Source organism: Myotis nattereri (genome assembly GCF_964212035.1).
Source record: "Myotis nattereri genome assembly, chromosome: 1".
Lineage (NCBI taxonomy): Eukaryota > Metazoa > Chordata > Mammalia > Chiroptera > Vespertilionidae > Myotis > Myotis nattereri.
In genome coordinates, this window is record NC_138075.1 from 23,519,775 (window position 1) to 23,547,254 (window position 27,480).

General features: G+C 39.0%; 1 protein-coding gene across 1 annotated transcript in view; it reads right to left on the reverse strand.

The window, feature by feature from the left end:
• The window catches only part of YLPM1 (YLP motif containing 1), a gene marked incomplete at its 5' end in the record, with an annotated part of 65,119 nt that overhangs the window by 32,943 nt on the left and 4,696 nt on the right, over window positions 1-27,480 (reverse strand). The window contains 3 exons of the mRNA XM_081086252.1: window positions 11,888-12,882; window positions 17,469-17,648; window positions 19,224-19,457. Coding sequence (XP_080942378.1) covers window positions 11,888-12,882; window positions 17,469-17,648; window positions 19,224-19,457 — 1,409 coding nt within the window. The remainder of the gene's footprint in view (window positions 1-11,887; window positions 12,883-17,468; window positions 17,649-19,223; window positions 19,458-27,480) is intronic.

Here is a 27,480-nt window from a genome sequence, read left to right on the forward strand (position 1 = left end):
GAAATGCAAACAGTGTAGCATGGCTGAAGCAAAGAGGAGACAAGAGTCAGGGAGTGCGGGGGGGAGAGGGGAAAGTGGGAAAGCATTGCACTAAGAGATAAGGTAAAAAGGCAGGCAAGAGTCAATGTCCAGAAGACCTTGACTACCTTTTATGGCAGACACTACTGGTGCTCCTCCAATATCCATTCCCCCTTTTCTACAATAATTGAGCTTCTCCACTTCTAGCTGGACACAAGGCCAGCCAAACTAAAGAGTCACTTTTCCAAACTCTCTTGCAGCTAGAACTTATAGTCATGTTCTGGGCAATGGGCTGAGAATGAAAATGATTTACACACCCTTCTGAGTTGTATCCTTAAAGGGCACATCCTCCTCCTTCACCATTTCCCTTTTCATGCTAGCTCTGACACGGTAGTGAAATTATCTTGGCCCATGTAGTTGAGGACAACATAGTAAGGAATGTCTAAGTAACAAACCAGAAGGAACCTGGATTCCTGATATTGTAGAGCCATTACCTAAGTCCAGAGAGAGAAAAAAAACTTCTAACTTGTTGAAGCCACGTGACTTTGGATTTCTGTTACAACAGATGAATTAATTTGGCTGGTAAGAATTGGGAATTGCCTAATAAGCACTTAGAGCCACTAAATATGGTCTGAATTTTAAAAAAATATATTTTTATTGATTTCAGAGAGGAAGGAGGAAGGATAGAAAGACAGAAACATCAATGATGAGAGAGAATCATCGATCGGCCGCCTCCTGCACGCCCCCCACTGGGGATCGAGCCTACAACCCAGGCATGTGCCCTTGGCCGGAATCGAACCTAGGACTCCTCAGTCCACAGGCCGACGCTCCATCCACCGAGCCAAACCAGCCAGGGCTGGTCTGACTTTTTTAAAAAAAGACTGCTCTAGCAGAAAAGTTGCAGATGAGTAGGTGGGAAAAGCCTATTGTAGATTGTTTCTACAATTTGGGAAAGTGAAGGTGAAGCTTCCTGTTCTAAGGCGATGACTGACATGAGGACGAAGAGGAGGAGATACAAGTGAGAGATGTGAAGGAAGTTACAACATATAAGATTTAAAAGAAGATTTTATTTGAGCCAACTGATGACAATTGTCAGGAAGCAAGATCTCAAATGCTCCCTAAAACAGATAGAACTTTCTAATAGGTGGGATTTAAATGATAACAGAAAGGGAAGAATTTAGAAGGATTCCAAAGTTTCTGGCTTATGTGACTGAGTGGATAGTGATGCCTTTTATGAGAAGTAGGTTTTTCTTTCATTTATTTGGGAAATCAATGAAGAGTAATAAATTTAGTCTCAGCAAAATATTCACTTCCTATCCCTGAGACAATGGTTTTGCTGGTCTAGAAGCCTTAGTTTCGAAGGGAGGAATGCTTCCATCAACACAATGACACAACAATGACTCTACTCAACTCAGGTTGAGACTGCCACCTGGCCACTTTGGGTTCTGAGTCAATAGGCAAAGAAAGGAGTTATGAACTGGCTGGGGGTGTGGAGGGGGAGGATTGATCCTGACTTTCAAGGCAAAATTGGGTTACTAATATACAATGAGGATAAGGAGGAATATGTCTGGAATACAGATCCTCTAGGACACCTTAGTACTTCCATGTCCTGTGATTAAGGTCAATGAAAAACTACAGTAACACAAGTAGCCCAGACCTTCAAATAATGAATATTTGGGTCACCCACCAGGCAAGGAACCAGGACCAGCTGAGGTAGTTGCTGAGAGCAAAGGGAATATGGAAAGGGTAGTGAAAGAAGGTAGTAATAAAAACCAACTATGATTACATAACCAATTGCAAAAATAAGGACTGTGATAGAAATGAGTATTTCTTCCTTAATTTGATATTATATGCTTAAATATATACATATGTATTAGTCAAATATTTTTGGTTCATTTTTCTTCTTTATCACCTAAAATAAGATACAGTAATAATAGTTACCTTCCTATTTGTTACAGAATATCAAAGAGGGAGTATGAATCAGTTAAAAGAAGAATGAAGATAGCCCAAAAACAAACAAGAAAAGGGGGTGGAGGATTTTATATCCTTTTCTGGGAAAACGGTTAGAATGTTTTTGGTTACCCGGGAATATTTCACATTAGGTGCAAAAATCTCCTAATCAGAAATATATAAGAAAGGGAACTCCGGGAAACGTACTTCAGCCTCGCCAAGTTGACATTTTATAGTCATAACAATTTAAAAGTATATAAACCCACTAAAAACAGAAAAGGGGCCACCAGCAGATGAGAATTTTGTTTTACAATTCTGAAATAGAGCACACACGTGAGTGATAACATATGGAGCAGGAAAAAGCTACAGTTTAGAGTGCTGGTAACAGAAGGTGGGGCTGGCTTGCCTATAAAACCCCAGAGAGGGTCAGGATTCTCAGTTACCAGAGATGCTAGAGAGGGCAAAAGTAAGACTTCTTGCTTGACCAACCCTAAAAACACATAAATTAAAATCTACATTCAGTTCCATCAACCAGCCTTTCCCTAGGCTGAACATCTGTAAATTCTTGAATTTGAGGGTCTGCAAGCATTAGCAGTTTTTTGTCCTATCACCTAAAGCAAAGTCTAGTAGTTGGTAAGCTCCCCTGCCCCAGAGCTCCCAATCAGCTTATCAGTGTCTCCCACTCTCAAACAGAAATGGACAACCAATGATCACTAGATATTTGAGGAATGTCTCCAAAATGAAAGAGACCAAAGATAAACAGTACACAAATCTGAAGAAAACGGAGATAATGCAAAAAACAAAAAGCAAACAAAAAAACACACAGAAGAGAACGGAAAAAATAAACAAAAAACCCCACTCCTAAATTGGTATCTTCAGAGAGTATCTACAAATCAAGAAAAAATAGCTATATGTAAAAGGGATCAGAACCAGAAGAACTGTAGAAAAATGTGTTAATTCTCAAAATAAAAAGTGCAATAAAATGATTAAAAGTATCTCAGAAAATGCAACAAAATGAGAGAAAGAAAGAGACAATTATCAATCCAGCAGGATCCAAAATCCTACTAACAAGTTCCAAAAACAGAAAACAAACAAAAAAAAATTAAAGAAGAAATAGCACAAAGAAATTTCCCAGAGTTAAAGAGTTTCTAATCTCCACACAGTAAGGGCCCAGTTCACTCAGTATCCAGTATAATTAACAAAACAATGCAACAACAACAACAAAACCACTAAAATTTTAGAATACCAGGAATAAATCCTGGCCAGTGTGGCTCAGTTGGTTGGAGCCCTGTCCCATACACTGAAAGGCTGTGGGTTTGAGTCCTGGTCAGGGCACATATCCAGGTTGTGGGTTTGCTCACCAGTCAGGGTGCATGCGGGAGGCAACCAATTGATGTTTCTCACACTGATGTTTCTCCTTCTCCCTCTCCATTCCTCTCTCTCTAAAGTCAATAAAAATAAATCCTCAGGTGATAGTTTAAAAAAAAATTAGAGTACCAGAAATAAAATAAAGTTTCTGGCACTAGGGAAAAGTCATCTAAAAAGGAAAAGAATTGGAACAGCAGCACAACAGCTATAGTACTAGGTGACAGAAGGAAATAGAACAATGACCTAAAAACCTTGAGGAATAATTATGTTCAACTTCAAATTCCATATCCAAAGTATTATCACACGTGAGGTTAAAATAAAGACATTTGCAGACATGCAAGGAATCAGAAAATTTACCCTCAATATACAGTTTCTTAGTAAATTATTTGAGCATGCACTCAAGGAAAAGGAGGCACTAACCCACAAACAGGAAGCCATGAGATTCAATAAACAGTGTATCCAAATCCAGGAGGATAGTCAAGGGAAATATGAGAGCAACAGCCATATGGCAGATCTTGAGAGCAACCAACCAGCCAACCAGCCTAGGCAAAAGCAAGAGAATGCATGAATTTGGGAGAGAGATTTCCTCAAGAGTAATAGGTGTTTTGGGGACTGGAGTTGAAAGATTATTTGAAAGATTTTGCAAGAAGAAAGACAACTGGAAATTCTGAAGAAAGTTATTACATTAAAGAAAATGTAATCACAGCACACTGCTTACCTCTACAACAAACAACATTGTTTACTGATGTATCAAAATAGTGATATAAATATATTGAGCAGATGGGGTTAGAGAGTAGTATAAGAACAAATAAACCTCTATCAGAACAGGAAGTACATATATAATACATAAAAAGTGTAAGTCAAGAAAGCAGCAGCATATTCGTCAGTGATATAAAAATAACTACCAAAAGAAACAGCTAAAGAATAAAAGATGAAAGATGCTATTAGGAAACACATCTAGGTGGCTTTGAATAGAGGATGGTTAATTTTCTTTTTTTTCCTTTCAGACTATGTGTATGCATCACTTTGATAAAATGTAAAATGTAATTCTTTTGCAAGCACAGAGACAGGATTAGCCCTAACCAAGAGAAAGTCTTCTTGTGAGTTGTAAGAAAGAAGATGAGGATAGTAAGATGAAGGAAAGATGAAGGTAGGAAGTTGAGTTTTACTTGGCCTGAAAGGAATCTAAACTAAAGCTATAAAGAAAAGAAAATGTTTAATAAGACAGAGAAAGCAGCACTAGGGTAGATGGTCTATCCAAAATAGTGCAGGCTTGGCACAGCTATTGTTGAGCAAAGGGAAAAGGAGTTGACTGGAGACTTGTCAAAAGGATGCATCCAAATGCTAAGGATGGAGACCACACATTTACAAAGAGCAAAAAGAATACAGTTTCAGAGCTTATGATAGTTTGGTTCCTTTTCTTTAAGTTATATTTGTTAAAGTGCCTGGAATGACATCTTAAATCATTAAATTTGTATAAAATCCTCTTCTTTGTATTCAATTCAGCAATTATTAGTTCATATAAGTGATAAGACTATCCTCTACAATGTACAAGAGTCACTAAAGAGCCCCTGTCAACACGTTACCTTATGTTAAAATCAATTTCTGAATATGAATGAACTGCCTTCCTACTAAATTATGAATGCCTTGAGAATTTTATCCATAACTGAGACATTTTGGGATAAGGAACACTTATTGTCAGGTATTGTGTTAGTGCTGAAATAAAGCTCAGAGAGTTCAGGGTCTATAGGAAGAGTAAGACAAGTAAATCAACAATTAGAACAAAATTTAATAAATTTGGGACATTTTGGTCTTGTTCACTGAGGTATCCCCATTGCATATGACTCACTGAAGGATCTCAACATATTACTGAAGTGCACTCAATTCCCAGGGGTCAGGAAAAACAGGAATTAGTAAAGCAAAAGTGACAGGAAAGGGATTCCAGACAAAGACAAGAGCATATATAAAGACCAAAGGAAAGGGAAAAAGGAAGCAGAAGCACTAAATGTGTGTAGCTAAGAAGGAAGAGAACATGGCAGAAAAGTTTTGCAAGCTTCATGCCTACACATATAATATGCAGTTTCCATGAAAAGTAGCATGCTTTGCTTTCAGATTAAATTGCTGATCAACAGCCAAGGGTCATCATTTTATTTTTATTTTGGGAATCAGAAAATGTTAAACAAATTGAAATATATCTTCAACACTACATAGAAATGGCAATTATTTATCAATAGTGCACTTTCATATTTTCAAAGTTCAAGGATGTTATGAAATCATAAAACTTTCAAAACCTTTTAGATTTATAAAAGTAAAGAATTTTTAGGCTTTTGAAATAAATATATTAAGAGATACTCATGTTAAAAATATGTACAAAATAAAGCATCTTTTACATAAATACAATTAAGTACTATGACTTAACATATAAAAGCATGTATTTGAAATAAAGAAAAAACATAGTATCTATTCACTAAACACAATCACACCAAACACATGCATTGCACACTGGTTAGGTGAAAAACACACACAAATATTTGAGGTTTAAATATTCAGAAAATTTTTGTTTGTACAGTTAAGTATTTCAGAAACCTCTAAAAAATAAAAACCCTAAAACCAGTTATGAAACCATTAGAATGAGGTATAAAGACTTCAAAATTTGATATTAAAAATACTCCAAATTGGGTATGAAAACTTAAAATATGTAAAATTACAAATACCACTAAACAAATTATTATCTGATTATCACCATGCTTATATAAACATATTCAAATCAGCAGACCACAGGAATTACAACATATTAAATTCTCAAATCAAATTCCCTTTTAGTTTTCATGTAAAATAATGCCAATTTTCTAATAGATATATCCAAGATCCTAAAATCAAAATACCCCCCAAAAAGTAAACACTATAAAGAGGAACAACCATGTCAAATGGGAGCATAAGAAAAGCTTCTTTAGTAGTCCCTTGCTAATCTTAGTGAGACAGCTACAGAATGGAAGAGGTCCACAATTCTAATATTAAAGCCAATCAAAAAGTGGATGGGACTAATCAGAAGTCTTGATATTATAAAGATATCAATTCTTCCTCAAAATGGTCAATAGATTCTATACAATGCCCAAGTTCCAGCAGGTTTTAAAAAACTGATACGTTGGCCGAAACCAGTTTGGCTCAGTGGATAGAGCGTCGGCCTATGGACTGAAGGGTCCCGGGTTCGATTCCGGTCAAGGGCATGTACCTGGGTTGCGGGCATATCCCCAGTGGGAGATGTGCAGGAGGCAGCTGATCGATGTTTCTCTCTCATCGATGTTTCTAACTCTCTATCTCTCTCCCTTCCTCTCTGTAAAAAATCAATAAAATATATTTAAAAAAAAAAAACTGATACACTGATTCTAAGCATTATATGGGAAATAGAAAGGACCAAGAATAGTCAAGACAATCTAGATCAATGGTCAGCCAACTATGTCTCGTGGGCCAAATCCAATTAATAATGACCTTTTTACATTTTTAAAGGTTAAAAAGAAATAGAAAGAAAAACATACTTTAAAAAATATTTTTAAATTGATTTTTTAGAGAGAGAAGAAGGGAGAGGGTGAGAGACAGAAAGAAACATCGATCAGCTGCCTCCTGCATTCTCCCTACTGGGGACCGGGACCAAGCCTAAAACCTGGGCATGTGCCCTGACTGGGAATCAAATCAGCAACCTTTGGTGCAAGGGATGATGCCCCAATCAACTGAATCACACCAGCCAGGGTTAGAAAAATTTTTTAAAATATATTTTTATTGATTTTAGAGGGAGGGGGACGGAGAAGGATAGAGAGATAGAAACATGAATGACAGAGAAACATCATTAATTGGCTCTCTCCTGCACCACCCCCTTACTGGGGATGTAGCCTGTAACCTGGGCATGTGCCCTGACCAGGAATCAAACCAGTAACTTCTTGGTACATGGGCTGACTCTCATCCACTTGACCACACCAGCCAGGTGGGCTAGAAAAATATTTACCATGTGATCCTTCACAGAAAAAGTCTGCCAACCTCTGATCTAGAAATAGAATTGGAGGAATTAACTAAAAGATATTAAGGTTTATTATAAAGCTACAGTAATTACAACAATGTGATATTTGGTGCAAGGACATAAAAATAAACCAAAGGAATAGTGTCCAGAAACAAATCTACACATATCATTACTTGACTTATGAGAATTTTGACCCCTACTTCATACCATACATTAACAAAAAAGCCAATTCTATATGGATTATTAATTTTAAAATAAAAGGTAAAACAATAAAAGAAAGAAGATAAAATACGATAATGTATTTACGGCTTTGGAGTAAACAAAGATTTCTTAAACAGGACACAAAAAAGCACTAACCACAAAGGAAGAAAAGATCAATACATTAAAATTACAACTAAATTAAAATCAAGAATTTCTATTTATCAAAAGACACCATTAGCCCATAGAGTTCACTGGATCCAATTGTAGTTTTTGAGGGTTTTTTAAAAACAGTTCTATTTGCAGAGATTAATATTTCGTGATTTCTTTTCTTTTTAATACTCACCTAAGGAGTGAGGATATTTTTTCCAATGATTTTTGAGAGAGTGGAAGGGAGGGGAGTGAGGGAAGGGAAGAGGCGGGGAGAGGGAGAAGTAGAGAAACATTGATGTGAGAGAGACACATTGATTGGTTGCCTCCCACACACGCTCAGATTGGGGGCAGGGATTGAACCTACAACCCAGGTATGTGTCCTCCAATGGGAATCAAACCCACGATTCTCTGGTGTGCAGGCCAATCAATGCTCTAAACAGTGAGCCATGCCAGCCAGGGTTTTTGTCTTTTTTCTTACCAGCCTTCCAGGGAACAAAGAGAAAATTTATTTTTTAAAAAACAGAACAAAATTTAAATCATCTTGCAATTACCATATGGGTCCATTGGATCCTTTCACAAATCTATGATGTAAGATCTTAAGTGAATTTTATTTTTTTCTAGATCTTAGAACATTTTGTGATTTCCTTATCTTAGAATTCATTCTTAGAATTCATTAATACTCATCATTACTTATTAATTATCCACAACTATGCCAAAGAAGATTGAAATGCAAAGACAACAAAAGAATGATAGAATTGCTAGAAGGATGAGGCAACAGTGAAATAAACTGTCACACCCCCTTGCTTTTAGGCTTTATTCAGCACAACTGAGAATTCAGAAATTTTCATCTCCTGACTATAAGGACAAAGAAAAGCAAAGTGACAGAGAAAGTTGTACCAAAACTATTAGATGAATCAAAAGATAAATGTCTCTACACGTGCACTCTAGGCTCTAATAAATATGTGAAATTTATCATAAGTAAAATCTCCAGCCATATTACAATACCATTAAGCATCCACCAAGGTGGCTAAAATTTAAAAGTTTAACAATACTAAGTATTGATGAGGATGCAAAAAAACAGGAACACAGAATCACTGCTGGTGAGAATATAAATTAAAACAACCACTCTGGAAAACTGTTTGACAAGATCTATCAAAGCAGAACATATACCCATGATCAAGCAATTCCAATCCTTGGTATATATCTAAACAAAATTAAACATCCACACACATATGTGTATGCATCTAAGGTGAGACATATAGCACTAAAAGACACATAGCAGTATTTTCATAATAATAACAAAACTTAAATGACCGTCAATATCAGAATGGATAGACTGTGGTATATTCATACAATAAAATATTGTACAGGAATGAGAATGAACAAACTACAGCTACACACAACATGGATGAATCTCACATTATGTCATGTGAAAGAGGCCACTCAAAAGAGTACATACAGTATGATTCCATTTACATAAAGTTCAAAAACAGACAAAGCTAATCTGTGGTATAAAACGAGAAAATGGGAAGGGACATGAGGGGGACATCTCATACACTAGAATTTCTACTTCTTGATCTGAATAGTAATAACATGGGTGCGTCTACTTTGAACAAATTCACTAAGCTGTACTTACAATCATATTTGAGAGTGCTGACCAAAAGAGGGCAATTCAGAATATTATTTATAACAAAGTGGGAACTAGATCTATGGTCCTCTGCCTCTGAAGGAGACTTGATGAACAAAAAGCTCCTCAAAGGACAGTGAGCAATAAAGCAGGAGGAGGCTGGAACCAATGTTAGTGTGAAAAGAATTTGAGTTTATGTGATGGCAGAGGAGAATGGGTAAAGAAGGCTGGGAAAGAAGACAAGAGGATCATCTTTAAATAAGTGTAGGAGCGCACCGTAAAAGAGAGAAGATAATTCATGATGTGTTGTATCATAAAAGTAGATCTAGAGTCAACAGGTAGAAGTTACAGTAATATATTTAGGGTCAATGTAAGAAATAAACTTTCTAGAAAACTGTCAGTATTTAAGCAGAGTCCATCAATTGCTTGTCACAGAAAGTACAATGAAACTGTAAATGCATCAGAAGCCTTGGATTCTAATCCCATCTTAACTATTTGCTAGCTATGTCATCTGGGGCAATTTATTTATAACCTCCCCAAAGCTCAGCTTCCTTATCTACTTACCTCAAGAGAACAATGAGAGGAATAAGGTAATATGCACAAGATGACAAACTAAAATACAACACAACTGTGAGTTGCTATAGAGGGGATACTGCATTATATCATTGCTAAGATCCTCCTAGCGCCGTAGTTATAAATTGTACCACGAGATAAGAAAATCACTTAAAATAGGTCTTAAATTTACAAACTTAAGATTTGATAGGAAAAGGAGAGAAATGTTAATATGACAGGAAAAGAAGAGAACAGGAAATCTTTGTTTCATGAGGTGTTAAAAATGTGTTTCTCTGATAGCAAATCAGTAACCAGATCTACAAGGAATACTCAATCCAGTAGAAAAGTAGGAATTCAAATCAAGAAGATACACATACCAAATAAATAAAGGCTACAAATGTATTTGTAAGTTTGCACGCCACCGAGAGCATGAATATCACTGAAACCTGGCGTTACATACAGTACTTAACTAGTGCTTTTGCTCTGATTCTCTGGGTATAAACTCAGGCTCCACTGTCCCAGTGACTCAATCCTGAGCAAGTTACCCAATCCTCCCAGCCCATTTGTAAAGGGTAAAAGTAGGGCATACAAATTCACAAGTTGTTGAAAAGACTCCATAAGACAATGTATATAAAGTCTCTGGCAAGGCTTCTAGTACCCAGAGGAACTCATGTTAATAGTCTCTGATTAGCTTTGATTTTGGATTAAGTTTGTGCTGTATTGTTTTCAGAATTGGAAACTTCGGGAACAAATAAAAGATATGTTTTGTTGTCAATTGTTGAAATCAGGTATAAATTAAAAATGATGATGTAGATCCACTGACACTAAGATGGAAAATTAACCAATGTACTGATAGAGGAAAAAGCAAGTTATAAGACAATATACGTAGTATGATGCCATTTTTAAAACATTCATTTTAAAAACTATTATCTCCAAATAATAATCAACAGTGGAATTAGGTGACTTTAACTTTTTTCAGCCCTCTTCTGTCCTATCTAAATTTTGTATAAGGAGGATGTATCTATATTATAATTTCCAATTGGAAGAAAATCTTACTGAAATGTTTTTTCTGTAGGAAAATTATCCTTTAGGTCAACCCTGGGAGAAAAATATACTTTTACAATCTTAGAAAAATGAATTTAACATCTTTTAAAAGGTAAATAGAAAAAACTCAGGAACCACTAGTAAATTTTTGTGTGTACTTTTCTACATAAAAATGTGGTTCAGCCCAGTCGGAGTGGCTCAGTGTTTGAGTGTCGACTTATGAACCAGGAGGTCTCGGTTTGATTCCCAGTCAAGGCACAGTAGGGGGCATGCAGGAGGCAGCTGATCAATGATTCTCTTTCATCATTGATGTTTCTCTCTCTTTCTCCTTTCTTCTCTGAAATCAATAAAAATATTTTTTTCTTAAAAAAGTGGTTTACACAAAAGAAAAACATCTCCCAAATTGAGAACATTTGTCTGTTCTGTTATATGCACTGCTATAACCACAGAATAGGAACTTAATATTTGCTGAACAAATGGGCAAAACAAAAGTTTTATATACCTTTATACTAAATTTCATTGCCTTATTTCACTACAATATTGGCTTATTCATCTTTATCTCCAACAGCTTATAAGCTAACAAAGAGAAGTTATCAATTAAGTTATCAAATAAAAAAAGCAAAAAAGATAATTAAGTCTAATCAATACTACTTCTGAAGCTGAAACGTCAGTAAGAAATTGATAAGCATCACTCTGAAACATCACATTCATCCTACACCATAATCTCTACATATAGGATAAAGTAGTGACATCACAAGAAATGGTTACCATTTCTAGATTTCATTATGTCTAATAAGTGAATGCTAGCATAATTAATTGTAAACCAGGATTGTGTTTGGATTAAAAGGATAAAGTGAGTACCAAAATTGCATAAATAAAGTTTTTTATACCATCAAGGCCTACTCAGCCTAAATCAACAAATCAGCCAAACCAATCAACCAAACAAACAAACAAGTCAGACCTACCTTGGCCCTTTTGGACCTTCCATGTAACTGCTTCTAGGAGGATCTGGAAGCAGTCCACCTGACCTCACTGGCATGTCCTTGACTGCAGTGATTTGCTGAGACGGAGCAATTGAAGACTCCCCAAGTCCTGGCTCAGACGAGAACGAACTGTATGGCAGAGTAGACTTGCTCAGAGGAGCTTTAGAATTCCCTTGTTCTGAAGGGCCAACAGCTGATTGCAACGGAGGATGGTAAGTTGAGGGTGGGGCTGAACCAAAAGACACAGGAGTGGGAAGTAATGCTGGTCTAGGTTTCTCTGGAAGTTGTGAACTCTGAGAACTAGAGACTGATGGAACTGGGGCTGTTGTTAATTGAGGAGGTATCCCTTGTGGAACCCCAGGGGCAGGTATTCCTGGAGGAGGTGTGGCTGAAGATAATGGTGGAAGGGGCATGACAGGTGGAGGTGCTGTTGAAGAGAGAGATGGTGGGGGAAGAACTGGTGGTGGCCCCACAGAAGACAGGGGAGGTGGGGGAAGAACTGGTGGTGGCCCTGTTGAAGACAGAGATGGAGGCATCACAGGTGGGGGCAGAGAGGTTGGTAGAGAAGGTGGCATCACAGGTGGGGGCATGCCAGGTGGTGGCACTGAAGTAGGTAGGGCAGGGGGCATTACTGGTGGTGGCAACGATGGAGGCAATACCGGAGGAGGCATTGTTGGTAGAGGTGGAGGCATCTGAGAATATGGAACAAAAGGAGGTGGCATTGACATGTTTCCCATATACTGGTTCTTCATATTCTGAAATGAATTGACTTTCTCCTGCAAATAGGTCTGAGTGGCTTTCATATGCCCCTGCCATGTTTTCCACTGCTTCTCATACTCCTGAAGTTGATCTTTATGCGGATAGGAATGAAGCTGTTCCTCCCACAGCTGAAACTCTCGCTCCCATTCTTGGTAGAGATGTTGAAACTGTTGCTGTTGCATCTCATAATGTCGCAGTTGCATATCTACAGACATGGTCTACAAATAAAGGGATAAAAATTATTTCAAGACATACATATAAGAGAATAACAAGATAAATATTAATGAATCAAGGACATATGAAGTCTTAGGACATTAAGACACTAAAGATTTTGAGAGGATAAGGATAAGCTTGTTAAATCCATTTGGTGATGATCATTTTTCTTTCTTCCTTTGACTTAATTATATAGGGTGGGGCAAAAGTAGGCGTACAGTTGTTCTTACGGAAAATAATACCATAATTAAATAATAATACAAGAGGAGAAACCAAGATGGCGGCATAGGTAAACACCGGAAATTGTTGCTTCGCACAACCACTTCAAAAATACAACTAAAAGACAAAACAGACATCATCCAGAACCACAGGAAGGCTGGCTGGGTGGAAATTCTACAACTAGAAGCAAAGAGAAAAGCACACTAAGACTCAGAGGAGGTGCGGAAGTAAGGTGCAGAGGTACAGAGGTGCACGCGGAAAGGGCTGGCCACTGAGGACGCGGCTGTCTTTTTCAATCTGGAGGGAGACACAGGCTCCCGACTGCTCTGAACGCCAGTTCTGGGCGAGTCTCTGGGGACCCAGACTCATACGGGGAGAAACTGGACTGTCTGGCACCGGTCGGAACTAGAGGGCGGCTTTCTCTCAGAGGTGCTTGCAGCGATTACCGCAGGACACAGACGCAGGGCCTCTTAGGGTAGGACTGAGGATCAGCCATAGCTGTTTGCTCCGCCCTGTTGATTTCCTGAGACCCTGCCCCACCTAAGCTGTGCACAGAGGCTTTTGCATTTGAAAGCCCTGGCCCTTTGCAATCTGAAAATTACCTAACAAACTGTAGCTGGGTCAGAGAGACCCAGAACTTCCAAAAGAAGGCCCAAGGCCCTACAGGAGCTTGCATTACTTCACAGCTGGGCCTCATGTGGGCATCTCCAAACCCCAAACAAAGAAGAGGAATCTGCAGATCTCTCCACAGCTCCTACTGTGTCGCATCAGGCAGAGGCTAAATTAGCACCTCCTTAGAGATCCAAGAGCCAGTGTACCCAGTGGTCAGAGTGGGACCATCCAGATTACAACTCCTCAGATCCATAAGGGGGCAGACTCAGTGAGCACCAAAGCCCCACTGAGGCAAGTCTTGCCCCATAAGGGTGTCTCCAGCACAGAAGTTCTCCCACTGTAGACCCAGCTGATTCTCACAGCCAATTAGCCTGGAGGTCAATTCCTCCCAGTGATACCTACAACAATCAAGGCTTAACTACAACAACATTGTGCACAAAGCCCACAAAGGGGTGCACCAAGAGTGTCCACCTCGGGTAATTGGGGAGACTGAGCCACTGGGCCCTATAGGACACCTAGCACAGAAAGCCACTCTACCAACACAGGGAAGCAGCCAAAATGCGGAGACAAAGAAACAGGTCACGACAGAAATGGAGGAAAGCAAACTACTGGATATAGAGTTCAAAACCACACTTATAAGGTTTTTCAAGAATTTTCTAGAAACTGCCGATAAATTTAGTGAGACCCTCAAGAAATCTAGTGAGACCCTCGAGGATATGAAAAAGGACCAACTAGAAATTAAGCATACACTGACTGAAATAGAGAATATTATACAGATTTCCAACAGCAGACTAGAGGATCGCAAGAATCAAGTCAAAGATTTGAAATACGAAGAAGCAAAAAACACCCAACCGGAAAAACAAAAAGAAAAAAGAATCCAAAAATATGAAGATACTGTAAGAAGCCTCTGGGACAACTTCAAGCGCACCAACATCAGAATTATGGGGGTGCCAGAAGAAGAGAGAGAGCAAGATATTGAAAGCCTATTTGAAGAAATAATGACAGAAAACTTCCCCTACCTGGTGAAAGAAATAGACTTACAAGTCCAGGAAGCCGAGAGAACCCCAAACAAAAGGAATCCAAAGAGGACCACACCAAGACACATCATAATTAAAATGCCAAGAGCAAAAAACAAAGAGAGAATCTTAAAAGCAGCAAGAGAAAAAAAGTCAGTTACCTACAAGGGCGCACCCATACGACTATCAGCTGATTTCTCAACAGAAACTATGCAGGCCAGAAGGGAGTGGCAAGAAATATTCAAAGTGATGAATAATAGCAAGAACCTACAACCAAGATTACTTTACCCAGCAAAGCTATCGTTCAGAATTGAAGGTCAGATAAAGAGCTTCACAGATGCCGTAACCGGTTTGGCTCAGTGGATAGAGCGTCGGCCTGCGGACTGAAAGGTCCCAGGTTCGATTTCGGTCAAGGGCATGTACCTGGGTTGCGGGCACATACCCCGTAGGGGGTGTGCAGGAGGCAGCTGATTGATGTTTCTCTCTCATTGATGTTTCTAACTCTCTATCTCTTTCCCTTCCTCTCTGTAAAAAATCAATAAAATATATTTAAAAAAAAAAAAAAAAAAAAGAGCTTCACAGATAAGAAAAAGCTAAAGGAGTTCAGCACCACCAAACCAGTGTTATATGAAATGCTGAAAGGTATCTTTTAAGAAGAGGAAGAAGAAGAAAAAGGTAAAGATACAAATTATGAACAACAAATACACATCTATCAACAAGTGAATCTAAAAATTGAGTGAATAAATAATCTGATGAACAGAATAAACTGGTGAATATAATAGAATCAGGGACATAGAAAGGGAGTGGACTGACTATTCTGGGGGGGGGGGAAGGGTGTGGGGAGTGCGGGAAGAGACTGGACAAAAATCGTACACCTATGGATGAGGACAGTGGGGGGGGGGTAAGGGCAGAGGGTGTGGTGGGAACTGGGTGGAGGGGAGCTATGGGGGGGGGGAAAGAGGAACAACTGTAATAATCTGAACAATAAAGATTTAATTAAAAAATAATAATAATACAAGAATAAACGGTTTTGTGTATTCGCAACTGTAAACCTACAGTGTATAAGTTACCACTGACTTGGAAAAACCAACCAGACACTAAAGCAAAAACCTACCTCAGCAATAAGTATTTTTCAGGTCTTTAATATTATTATGGACTAGAGGCCAGGTGCACGAAACTCATCCACTGGGGGTTGGGGGCGGGGGGGTGTACCTCAGCCCGGCCTATGCCCTCTCGCAGTCCAGGACCCCTCAGGGAGTGGGCCTAAGCCGGCAGTCGGACATCCCTCTTGCAGTCCAAGACCCCTCGCTCCTTACCACCTGCCTGCTCACTGCTCCTTAGTGTTGCCACGGAGGTGGGAGAGGCTTCTGCCACCATCACTGCATTTGCCAGCCGTTAGCCTGGCTTCTGGCTGAGTAGTGCTCCCCCTGTGCGAGTACAATGACTACGAGGTGGCAGCTCCTGGGTTGAGCGCCTGCCCCCTGGTGATCAGTGCGCATCATAGCAACATGTCGTTCTGCCATTTGGTCTAGGCCTGGGGTGGGCAACCCCTGGCACGCGTGCCAAACATGGCAGGCCAGTAACTTTTGCTGGCATGCAAAACCCTCTCTTATAATCTTCCATTTACAATTTTTTTCTTAATATCGACTTTTTTATTTTTCAGATAAATTCAGTGTAGGTCCATCTTAGATAAATAAATAATTTTACATAACAAGTTATCTTAAAGACCATAGACATGGATTGACGAGTGAGGAGAAGAGCAATTTCTATGCCTCTGCCTTAACTCTCCCTGCCTTCCTAGATCCAACCAGTGTTTTGGTTTCAGCCTCAGACGCAACGGGTTTTTGTTGACAAGACAACTGCCTCACCTACTTATTCAAAATTTCACTCTATAAAAATGAAACCTTTTCTCTCGCTTTGCCCACTGGTACTAACGAAAGGGGAATAAATTTCTATGTTTCTCTCGGCAGCAAAAGTCCCATTGATAATATCAAATGGAGTCATAAAGTTTTCTGTCGGACTATCAGTGTACATGTATACATTAAAAAATAAATGTATTTTTCATCATCATATACTGTGTTTTTGTTGCTCAAATGAATTTTATTATTTCTTCAAGGTTCTTCACATATGTACACCTTAAGAGATATCAAGTAGGCGTAACATGTTCTCAAAAAATTAGGGTTGGCACGCAGAAGAATTTTGAGTCAGAGATTTTGCTGGTTTTGGCACGCACTCACAAAAAGGTTGCCCACCCCTGGTCTAGGCTTTTATTATACAGGAGCATTTTAAGAACTTAAAACATACAGACATAAGTTTATACCTCAAAGATAAAAGACAAGCAAATATCTAAGTCATTTCATCTTTTATGGTGTATTTGTTAGGTTTTTTGTGGTGGTTGTTTTGACCTTTTTTGGTGGATTTTTGCTCGTCTGTTACTGTAGTGGTTTGTGGGCGAAACACAAGTAAACTTATAATTATATGATAAGAACCCTGGTTCTTAAATCTCTTAGTAATAGTCAGTACTTAGTAACTTAGTAAGAGTACTATAACGTCTGTCTGGGTTGATATGAGAGTATTTGCATAATACCACATTTCCTAAGCCCCCAAGTTAATGTGACAGGTAACTACTTGGGCATGTCTTAGGAAATATCTTTCCTTCTTCACACTTAAATCTCCTTAAGGAATAACAAATATTTTAAATTTCTTGGGTCAATTTCCCATGTGTGAACTGAAGAAGCACTTGCCTGCATATGTGGTGGCTGCTGGATGATCTGCTGGTACTGTTGTAGGATCTGTTGTAGCTGGGTGTGCTTCTGCATTATTCCCTGGTACTGGAAGCCAACTCGATGCTGCTGGTGCTGCTGCCAGTGTGCTGCTGCAGCCTGCAACTGTTTTAACCTGGCATCTTCTTCTGGGTCCTCAGACTAAATATAAAAGATACATTTTTATTTAAATCATAAAACAGCAATTAAATTAGTAAGAAACCTATTTTATAAAGTATTGTACTGTAATACAAAATCCAGAATCCCTACAACTCTGCCTGATTGATAAAAGCTATTCTATCTTTAGATAAATACCTAGCTCTATCTATACTGTGATAATGGATATCAATACCTAGGAGTTTATAAATTCCATAGTCTTCACTAGAATAATCATTTCATTGTTCTTAAAAAGGACAATCATTACCCAAAAAAGTCAATCTACATTTAATGTCCTTTTCACTCTATGAGAAATTTTTCTTTTGCACCTTAGTCACTTTTCATCAATGGACTACAGTGTAATTATTATGATTCAATAAAGTTTCCACATATGACTATTAGGAGAACAATGACCTTTGGACCAATGTGAGAACTTTCCATGTGCCAGTAAATATGCTAACTGACACTGAATGCTACAATCTATTTTGCAGATGAGGAAACTGAGGTACAAAATCGTTAACTAACTTGCTCAGAGTCACCACCAGCAAGTGGCAGTGCCTGGACAGCAGCCTAGGTCATTTGACAATAAAAGTTCTTTTTAAAAAATATATATTTTTATTGATTTCAGAGAGGAAGGAAGAGGGAGAGAGAGAGGAAACATCAATGATGAGAGAATCATTGATGGTTGCCTCTTGGGAGCGCACACACACACACACACACACACACACACACAACTACGGGGGATTGAGCCCGCAACCCTGGCATGTGCCCTTGACCGGAATCGAACCTGAGACCCGTCAGTCCACAGGCCGATGCTTTATCCACTGAGCCAAACTGGCTAGGGCAAAAAGTTGAAGCTCTTAACTATTGCCGTGTGCTGCCAATATGAAAATACCTGGCAGCCCTTTAGTGCTTAGAGACACAATTTACAAGAGTGTCTAGCTAGCCCTAACCGGTTTGGCTCAGTGGATAGAGTGTTGGCCTGAGGACTCAAGGGTCCCAGGTTCAATTCCGGTCAAGGGCATGTACCTTGGTTGCGGGCGCATACCCAGTAGGGATTGTACAGGAGGCAGCTGATCGATGTTTCTAACTCTCTATCCCTCTTCATTCCTCTCGTAAAAAATCAATAAAATATACTTAAAAAAAAAAAAGAGTGTCTAACTCTTCACTCTCATTTAAACCATGAAAAAAATAAAAACCTTTTCTCTCTCTCTCTTTTTCAAATTATAAGAGAATGTTTATTTAGAAAGTTACAGAGGTAGTAGAAGTGAGCCAGCTGGGCTGCAATGGCTCAGGAAACAAGTTACAGAAGCAAAAGGGCCACTGGAACTTAGGAGAGGGAAAGGTAATGTAGCTGGGGGAAAGAGAGAAGACGAGAAAGGCGCTGGCGTGCTCCGGAGAGGGAATGCCAAAAAATGCCTTTTCTAAACCTGACAAGGCATAATCTAATATTCCATAAATGGAATTTTACTGTACTTAAAAAACACATAAAAAATATATATCTATTCATGATAAAAATATAAATGAATCAGAAAAAAGTTGAACAATTTAATAAAAACCAAATAATTACTTTATGGTTACCTGGGATTCCTCCGGTGGAAGAGGGGGTGGTACCTCCTCATTAGGAGGTGGTAATGGGGGCTCCTCAGATGGAGGGGGTTCTGGTACTTGACTGGTGGCAGGTACTGTAACTTCTTTTACTGGCTTGGGTGCATCCTTTGCTATGACAGGACCCTTTTTGTGTCCTGGCAAATGCACTTTTGTCCTCTGCTGCAAACTTAGCAAGTGCTGTCGATACCAATACTGCTGCTGTTCCTACAACAGAAACCATTTTTAAGAATTTTACTTGACAATCCTATATAGCTGCACTTGGTGTTTAGAGAGAGCCACATTTGTGTCTGCGTTCATGTGTCTATATGCAAGAAAAGGCAAAGCTAGACTGAGAAAGACAAATAAGCAAGATTTTCAATTCTTTCCCCAAATTTATACATTTAAGTTAAACCAAGCCATACATATCAATTCAACATACTTCTCTACTCTTAAAACACATACTTTTGGAAGTGAGAGCAGTCTTTTTGATAAATGATCAAGTAAAACCTGTCAGTATTCACAGCTATTTGCTTTTAACCTGTCTTTAGCTGATTCTGACTTATCCAGGCGGATTTTGTAATTAATGAACACAATCAAATAATCCTACCTCTTCTCACTGCCTTCTCTCTTTTAAACATCTGTTGTATATTCTTTTAAACATCTGCTGTATATTCCTAGGTATATACAGAAGTCCTCCCTTATCCAAGGGAGATACATTCCAAGACCTCCAGTGACTGCCTAAACAGTGGATAGTACTGAACTCTATATACCCTACATTTTTTCCTATACATACATACCTATGATAGTTTAATTTATAAATTAGGCACAATAAAAGATTAACAACAATAACAATACAACAGAACAATTGTAATAAAGTAATGCAACGAAAGTTACATGAATGTGGTTCTCTCAAAATATCTTATGGTACTGTACTCACACTTCTTGTGATGATGATACAATGCCTATGTGATGAGATGAAGTGAGGTGAATGAGACATTATTAAGTAAAATAAGGGTTACTTGGACACAAGCACTGTAATATTGGGGATCTCATAACTGAGACAGGTGAGTGACTAATGGCATGGATAGTGTATACTTCATGGATGTGCCGGACAAAGGGATGAGTCACATCCCGAATGGGATGGATCAGGACAGTGTGGGGCAGTGTGATATTTCATAAGCAAAGCAGAACGGCGCATGATTTAAAACTTACAAATTGTTTATTTCTGGGATTTTCCATTTAATATTTTCGGACAGTGGTTGATCACAGGTAACTGAAACTGCAGAAAGGGAAACCACAGATAAAGGGGAACTACTGTATGCATAAATTAGAATAGAATGTGTTTTTTAAATGCTTTCTATTTTAAAAGTCTCACTCTGCCTTCCAAATTATAATGTAATTTCATTTTCTGGAAACCTGTTTTGTGTTTTCACTTTAAAAGATCACAAGTTTAATGTGGAAAACAATTAAGAAAATACAGCTGACCCTCATTATTCATGGATTCTGTATTTGTGAATTTGCCTATTTGCTAAATTTTATTTCTAACTTCAAAATCAATACTTGGGAGCTTTCATGTTATTTTCTGGGCATGTGTATGTACAATGGTGAAAAACTTGAGTCACTTGACTTGCACATCCCAGCTCAGGCAGAACACGGCCATGCCCACCTTTTTGTGTGGCTCTCCTGCTGTAAATAAGTGGCCCTTTTAATGGTCTAATTAGGGTCACATTTTTGTTTGCATTTCTGTGCTTTTTAAAATTCATATATATTTATTTATTTCAGAGGAAGGGAGAGGAAGAGATAGAAACATCAATGATGAGAGAGAATCATTGATCGGCTGTCTTCTGCACGCCACACACTGGGGATCGAGCCCACAACACAGGCATGTGCCCTGACCAGTAATCAAACTGTGACCTCCTGGTTCACAGGTCGATGCTTAACAACTCAACCACACCGGCTGGTCTCTGTGTTTTCATTAGTGATTTTGTTGTTTAAAGTGGCCACCAAGCATAGTGCTGAAGTGCTGAGTAGTGTTCCTAAGTGACAGAAGGCTACGACGTGCATTACAGAGAAAATACGTTACATAAAGCTTCATTCAGACATATGTTACAGTGTTGCTGGCTGTGAAGTCAATTTTAATGAATCAACCATGTATATTAAATAAGGGTCTTTAAACAGAAACACACATAAATCAAGATTATGTCTTGATTAGCTCATGAAAATGTGACCAAAGGCTCACAGGCACATAACCCTTTACTTCCCTTAGGAGCAATGGTTCAGTAGTTATTAATTCAGTGTTCCCGGTTACTTTATAGTTCCCAGTGGCTGTATAGAACAAAATACTTCAAATAAAGAGAAATGACTGCGTAAAAAAGTAATAAGTAATTGTTTAAGTCAGCAAAAAAATTTTACCACTCAGAAATAACTACAGGATCTTCATTATCCCAGGAGTCACTATATACTCTCCATGGTTAAAAAGTTGCATAAGGGAAAAAAAGTTGTCATAACACTAAAATATTCACTAATATACTGCCCTGTGTATGTCTATAATTAACAACAGCATATATTTCTACTATAATTATAAGGATGCAGGATTTGTTTGTTTGTTTGGGGGCTTTTTTTAGGATGCAGGATTTGATAAAATGTGATGTTGGAGAACTTTGAAACTCATTACTGAGAGCTGAGGATCTAACAAAAGTCCTACTGGTTAGCAAGCAAAAATCCTATATATAAAAAGCCTGTGGTTGTGATGCCCTCACACCATAATGACCGATCACCAGGAGGCTGCATGCACGGCGAGGTGCACGCGGGTGGGTGCGGACTTGACTCTGGTTCTCGCGGTGCAGGCTGGACTTGATGCTGCGTCCCCATGGGCACCAGCCCAGACTCTGACAGGATATAACAGCAATATTAAAATATTTCCTCTAATTAATTTCCTTTTAGTGTGCATGAATTTCATGCACCAGGACACTAATAACTTTTATAATAGGAACTACAAAAGAGAATGTTTGACTACCAAAGGCTGAAAAATGGCCCTGGTAAAACTGATAAATTCCTAAAATACTTTTTCAGTATATTAAAAACTAAATAAAAGATGATCTATAATGTTGCCATATAATTTTGTTAGAAAAATTATAATATGGAATTATAATCTATACTTTATTTTTTGTTCATTCTAAGACTCAGCCATTCTTTATGATTTTTGAGCTTTGTTTTTTCAAGATTATGTCCCAAATAAATTTTTACAATAAACTTTTGGTCTCTATGTTAAATGGATTCATTTTATTGGCATTCACTGTGATTTATTATCTTTGGATAATCAGGATTTTCTATGTTGCTAATATTTTATTGTATACTTACCCAATTTTCTATATGAAAGCAGATGCAGAAAATATACATAATATATGTAAACTCTTTTCTCACTTAACATACTGTTTTGTTATCTTTTTTTCCACTCAGGATAATTTTCTTAGAAAATTAACGTTTCACTCTGTTGTTTTATCTGGTGCTTAAACATACAGTGTTGGACCATACTGTAGGATGTCAATAAATAGCTGTTAATCAACTGAAGACATCTCTCTAGGCCACTCATTTCTATGCTCTGAAACATGCTCCAATCCACTGGGAAGAATACATTTCATCTCACTAACTCCATTTTGAAGTTTAGGTTATGATTGGGGTTTTTTGTTTTTAATTATCATACACATAATCATCAGCTTCCAGGATATAATTGCTTTTACCAGTCAATCTTAAAAACAAGCAAACAAACAAAATAGTACAGTGATCATGATAGTCAACAATAAAGTATTAAAACATTTTCAACCTTCTTTTATTATTTTATAAAAATTGCAATAGGTTTACCTTTCAGCTTAAGAAAGGCAAATAAGTCTGTTTCTAATAGAAGTTAAAAGTTTCTCTTTTTTTAGTTGCTTTGAAAACATCACCAAAAGATACAAACTCTCTGTCACAACTAGAAACTAATGGTTACAGAGATGAAGATTCTTTATGAATTTGCACCTTATTTTCATGCTTCCCATCGTTGTCTTAGACTTAGTCTAGGGTTAAGGACCTTATTAGGAGCTCAAGAATTGCCAGTTTACTGACAGAAGGCACTGCAGGTCAATTTCTACTTAATATGAACCCAAAAAGCAGGAAGCATATTTACTTCAATCCTAGGACTAGGTTTGGACACATTCTTAAAGCTTTCTAAATGAATAATGATGACATCATTAAAAAATGCCCTCAGTGACCCCAGAAGGATGATTTACTTTTATTTTAGAAAGGAATAAAATCTGCTTACACTTGCTAATGAAGCTGAACTAGTACCTGGTTCTTCTAAATGTCCCATCATATCACACAACTCCATTTCACATGGAATGTTAGCTCATAAATCAGGTCAAATCACAGCATATGTCACATTAAAAAAAAAAAAAAAATTGGCCCGGCCAGTGTGGCTAAGTGGTTGAGCATCCATCTATGAACCAGGTCACAATTCAATTCCCGGTGAGGGCACATGCCTGATTTTGGGCTTGATCCCCAGTGTGGGGCATACAGAAGGCAGCCAATCAATGATTCTCTCTCATCATTGATGTTTCTCTCTCTCTCCCTCTTCCTTCCTCTCTGAAATCAATAAAAATATATTGATTAAAGAAAGAGGCTGAATGGAGTTAAAAAGTTAGGATGCAAGAATTATTTTTCACAAATATCATTACCAAAAAAAGGTGCTAATTTATTCATCAAGCATGTACTGACTGTTGGCTACCAGTACAATTATGAACTAGGCACTAAACAATTTTTCAAGTAGGGAAATATAAAGGAGAGTAAGAGAATGAGAAAGTGGGAGTGAGAGTGAGTGAGAAAGAGAGAGAGAGAGAAAGAGAGAGAGAGAGAGAGAGAGAGAGAGAGAGAGAGAAAGGGCTTTTAAAAGTTAATTTTGGAGGCCATGCCTATCCAGGTTGATTATCATCTATAATAATAAAAGGGTGATATGCTAATTAGACTGGACGTCATTCCGGATGACCTTCCTGACAAAGCCGGGGTGGAGGGAAGCCAACCCAGGTCCTGGGTGCCTGTGGGCAGCCCGAGGGAAGCCACCCTGGGTCCCAGATGCCTGCCGGTGGCTGGAAGGAAACAGCCTGTATCCTGGGTGCGGGGGGAAGCCGGTGCCGGCAGGCGGGGGAAGGAAGGCATACTCTTGCACAAATTTTTGTGCATCGGGCCTCTAGTCTATACTAATAAAAGGGTAATATGCAAATTAACCATCACTCCACGACAAAGATGGCGGTGCCCATAGCCACAAAGATGGCAGTGCCAGATGGAGCCATGGAGCCGGCTGGAGCGGGCAAGATGCTTGGCTTCCTTCAGGTGGGACGCTTGGCTTCCTTTGTCGCCCCAACGACGAAGGAAGCCAAGCCTCCCGCAAGACCCAGCCGGCCGCCGAGGGTTGGCCTCTGGGTGGCAGCCACGGAGCCGGCCGGAGTGAGTGGGTGAGTGGTGGCTCCAGCCCGGAGCGAAGGCCCAGGTCCCAGGTGCCGGAGGGAAGCCAGTGCCGGTAGCCAGGGGAAGGAAGGCCTATTCTTGCACGAATCTTCGTGCATTGGGCCTCTAGTAAATGCCTATAAAAATAAATGTATTATGTCTTTTATATCCTAAAGTGAAGGGGAGGAGGGAGAATCTGATAAAATAATGTATTCGATTTTCATTTTAAAAATTTACTTAAAATATACTTATTTTCTGTATTTTTGAGGTTTACATTCTACTCCAAGAAATTAAGGTCACCAGATAAATCTTAGTTCCATCTTTTTTTTTTTTTTTTTAAAGCTCCTTTACTTCACTTCTTCCTCCAGCCCCTGCCTTCATTCTCTCTCTTTCAGTCAAACTTCTTGAAAGAGTGGTCTATACTCACCATCCCCAATCCTCACCTTCCATCACTCCTCAAATCAATGCAATATGGCTTCAGTCACTATGAAACTGCTCCTGCCAAGGTCAACAATAATCTATATGTCAGTAAATGCAAAATATAACTCAAAGTCTTTATCTTGCTCAACCTCTCAGCAGTACATGACACAGATGACCACTCCCTCCTCCTAGAAACAGTCTTCCCTTCGCCTCTGTGGCACTACACTGTCCTGATTTTCCATCTATCTAAGTGGCCTTTTTTCCTGCTGGTTCCCTGAGATACCGAGATTCTGTGCGGCTAGGCTCAATGTCCACTAACCTCTATTCATACTCTACACACTTCTCAGGAGACCTTATCTTTTTCTGTGCCTTCAAATACCATTTTTATGCTGATGACTCACGAGTCTATATCATGTTTCCCAGATCTCCCTTATAGATTCCACACCTACATCTAACTTCCAATTGGACATCTCCCTTTGGACTCTCATGTCTCAAGAACTTGAAACTCAGTAGATCTAATACTTAACTCATCATTTCCACCTCATCCCAGACCTATTCTTCCTCCTTCTCCAGGTTCTCCTATCTATATAAACAGGGAATATGCTAATTAGCCGAGTGTCAGGACCACTCAGGAGGAGTTGTGCGCGCAGATGGGCAGGAGGGCACTGCGTGCCGTGCCGCCCTCACCCCAGGGCTGGGGGCGGGCCAGAGTGGAGACACAACACACACACATGGAGAGGCTGGGGCTGGGGGCTGGCCGAGTGGAGACGCAACACTCAGGAGCACCTGCCCCAACCCCAGCGGGCACAACACGGTGGCTGGTGCTACATGGGTCAGGCGCGGGTCAGCCCCCCACAGGATGCCTCCTCGCACAATTTCAATCACACGCTGGGCCTCTAGTTTTATTAATAATAGGGATCACCATTCACCCAGCAGCCTATTCTAGAAAGCCAGACATCATCATCATCACTGATGCCTTCCTCACCACTACCACTCAATCAATTGGAGTCTAGCACCTAAACATTTCTCCAGTCTTCCACTTCTCTCCATCTCCAGGATCACCATCCAAATCTAAGCCACTATTCTCTCTCTCTCTCTTTTTAATCCTCATCCAAGGAATGAGGATATTTTTTCAATGATTTTTAGAGAGAGTGAAAGGAAGGGGAAAGGGAGAGGGAAGGAGGAAAGGAGGGAGGGAGGGAGGGAGGGAGAGGGAGAGGGAGAGGGAGAGGGAGAGGGAGAGAGAGAGAGAGAGAGAGAGAGAGAGAGAGAGAGAGGAATATCGACATGAGAGAGACACATAGATTGGTTGCCTCCTGCTCTGGGGAGGGGATTGAACTGGGTACGTGCCCTTGACTGAGAACTGAACCCACGACCCCTAGGTCTGAGGGTCCACACTCTAATCACTGAGCAAAACCAGCCATGGGAGCCATTAATATCTCTTGCCTGAATTATTTATTAAATATTCTCTATAAATGACACCTGTTCCTTTTGATTCTACTCTCTCTATTGCACACAGTGAGTTTTTTCAAATGCCAATCTGTCACATTTGGCTGTATAAAAATCTCTCACTACCTTCCTTAGAATAGAGTCCTGACAGGCCCTTCCTAATCTGGTTTATGCCTACAACCACCACCCTCAGATTTTAGTATGCCTTACTGAACTTAATTCCTTGATCTCTATCTGGTTAATTCCTACCCATTCTTTGGGTTTCACTTAAATATCACTTACAAAGGGAGGCCTCTTCAACTAGGTTAGAAGTCCCTCCTATATCCAATCATTTAAAAAAATATGTGTTTTTCACTTACTATGTGCTGGATTCTGAGCTTAAAAAAACACACACACCTCACCTTTCCCCATTCTTTATGGAGCAATTTAGTGATATTTTATATTTTATAATCCTATATTTTGTATTTTATAATGTGGTAACACCCTGTTCTTCTTAGTTACTTAAATGTCTTTTCCCCTCATCAGAACAAGTCAATGAGGCCTGGTGTTTACCACTTCATCTCCAATGCTAAGCATAGTACCTGGCACATAGTTGCTACTCAATAAGTACTTGAAAATTAAATAAAGGACTAAAAACTCAAATAAAATTCAACAGCTTTTCCCAAATAAGTTTTGAGCCTAAAAAGATAAAACCACAATTCATGAAAAAAGGCTAATATGCACTTTACCTAGTTAGTCCATTAAACAAACAGAAAATGTAATTCTTGAAAAAATATGCATTCCATTAAATCACCAATGCTTCACTCTGAAAACCAGAAACTAAATGGAAGAATATCAAGCATTTATCCTGTCTTTCCTATACTAACTGTACAGTATTTCCAATCAAACAATCATGGTTCAT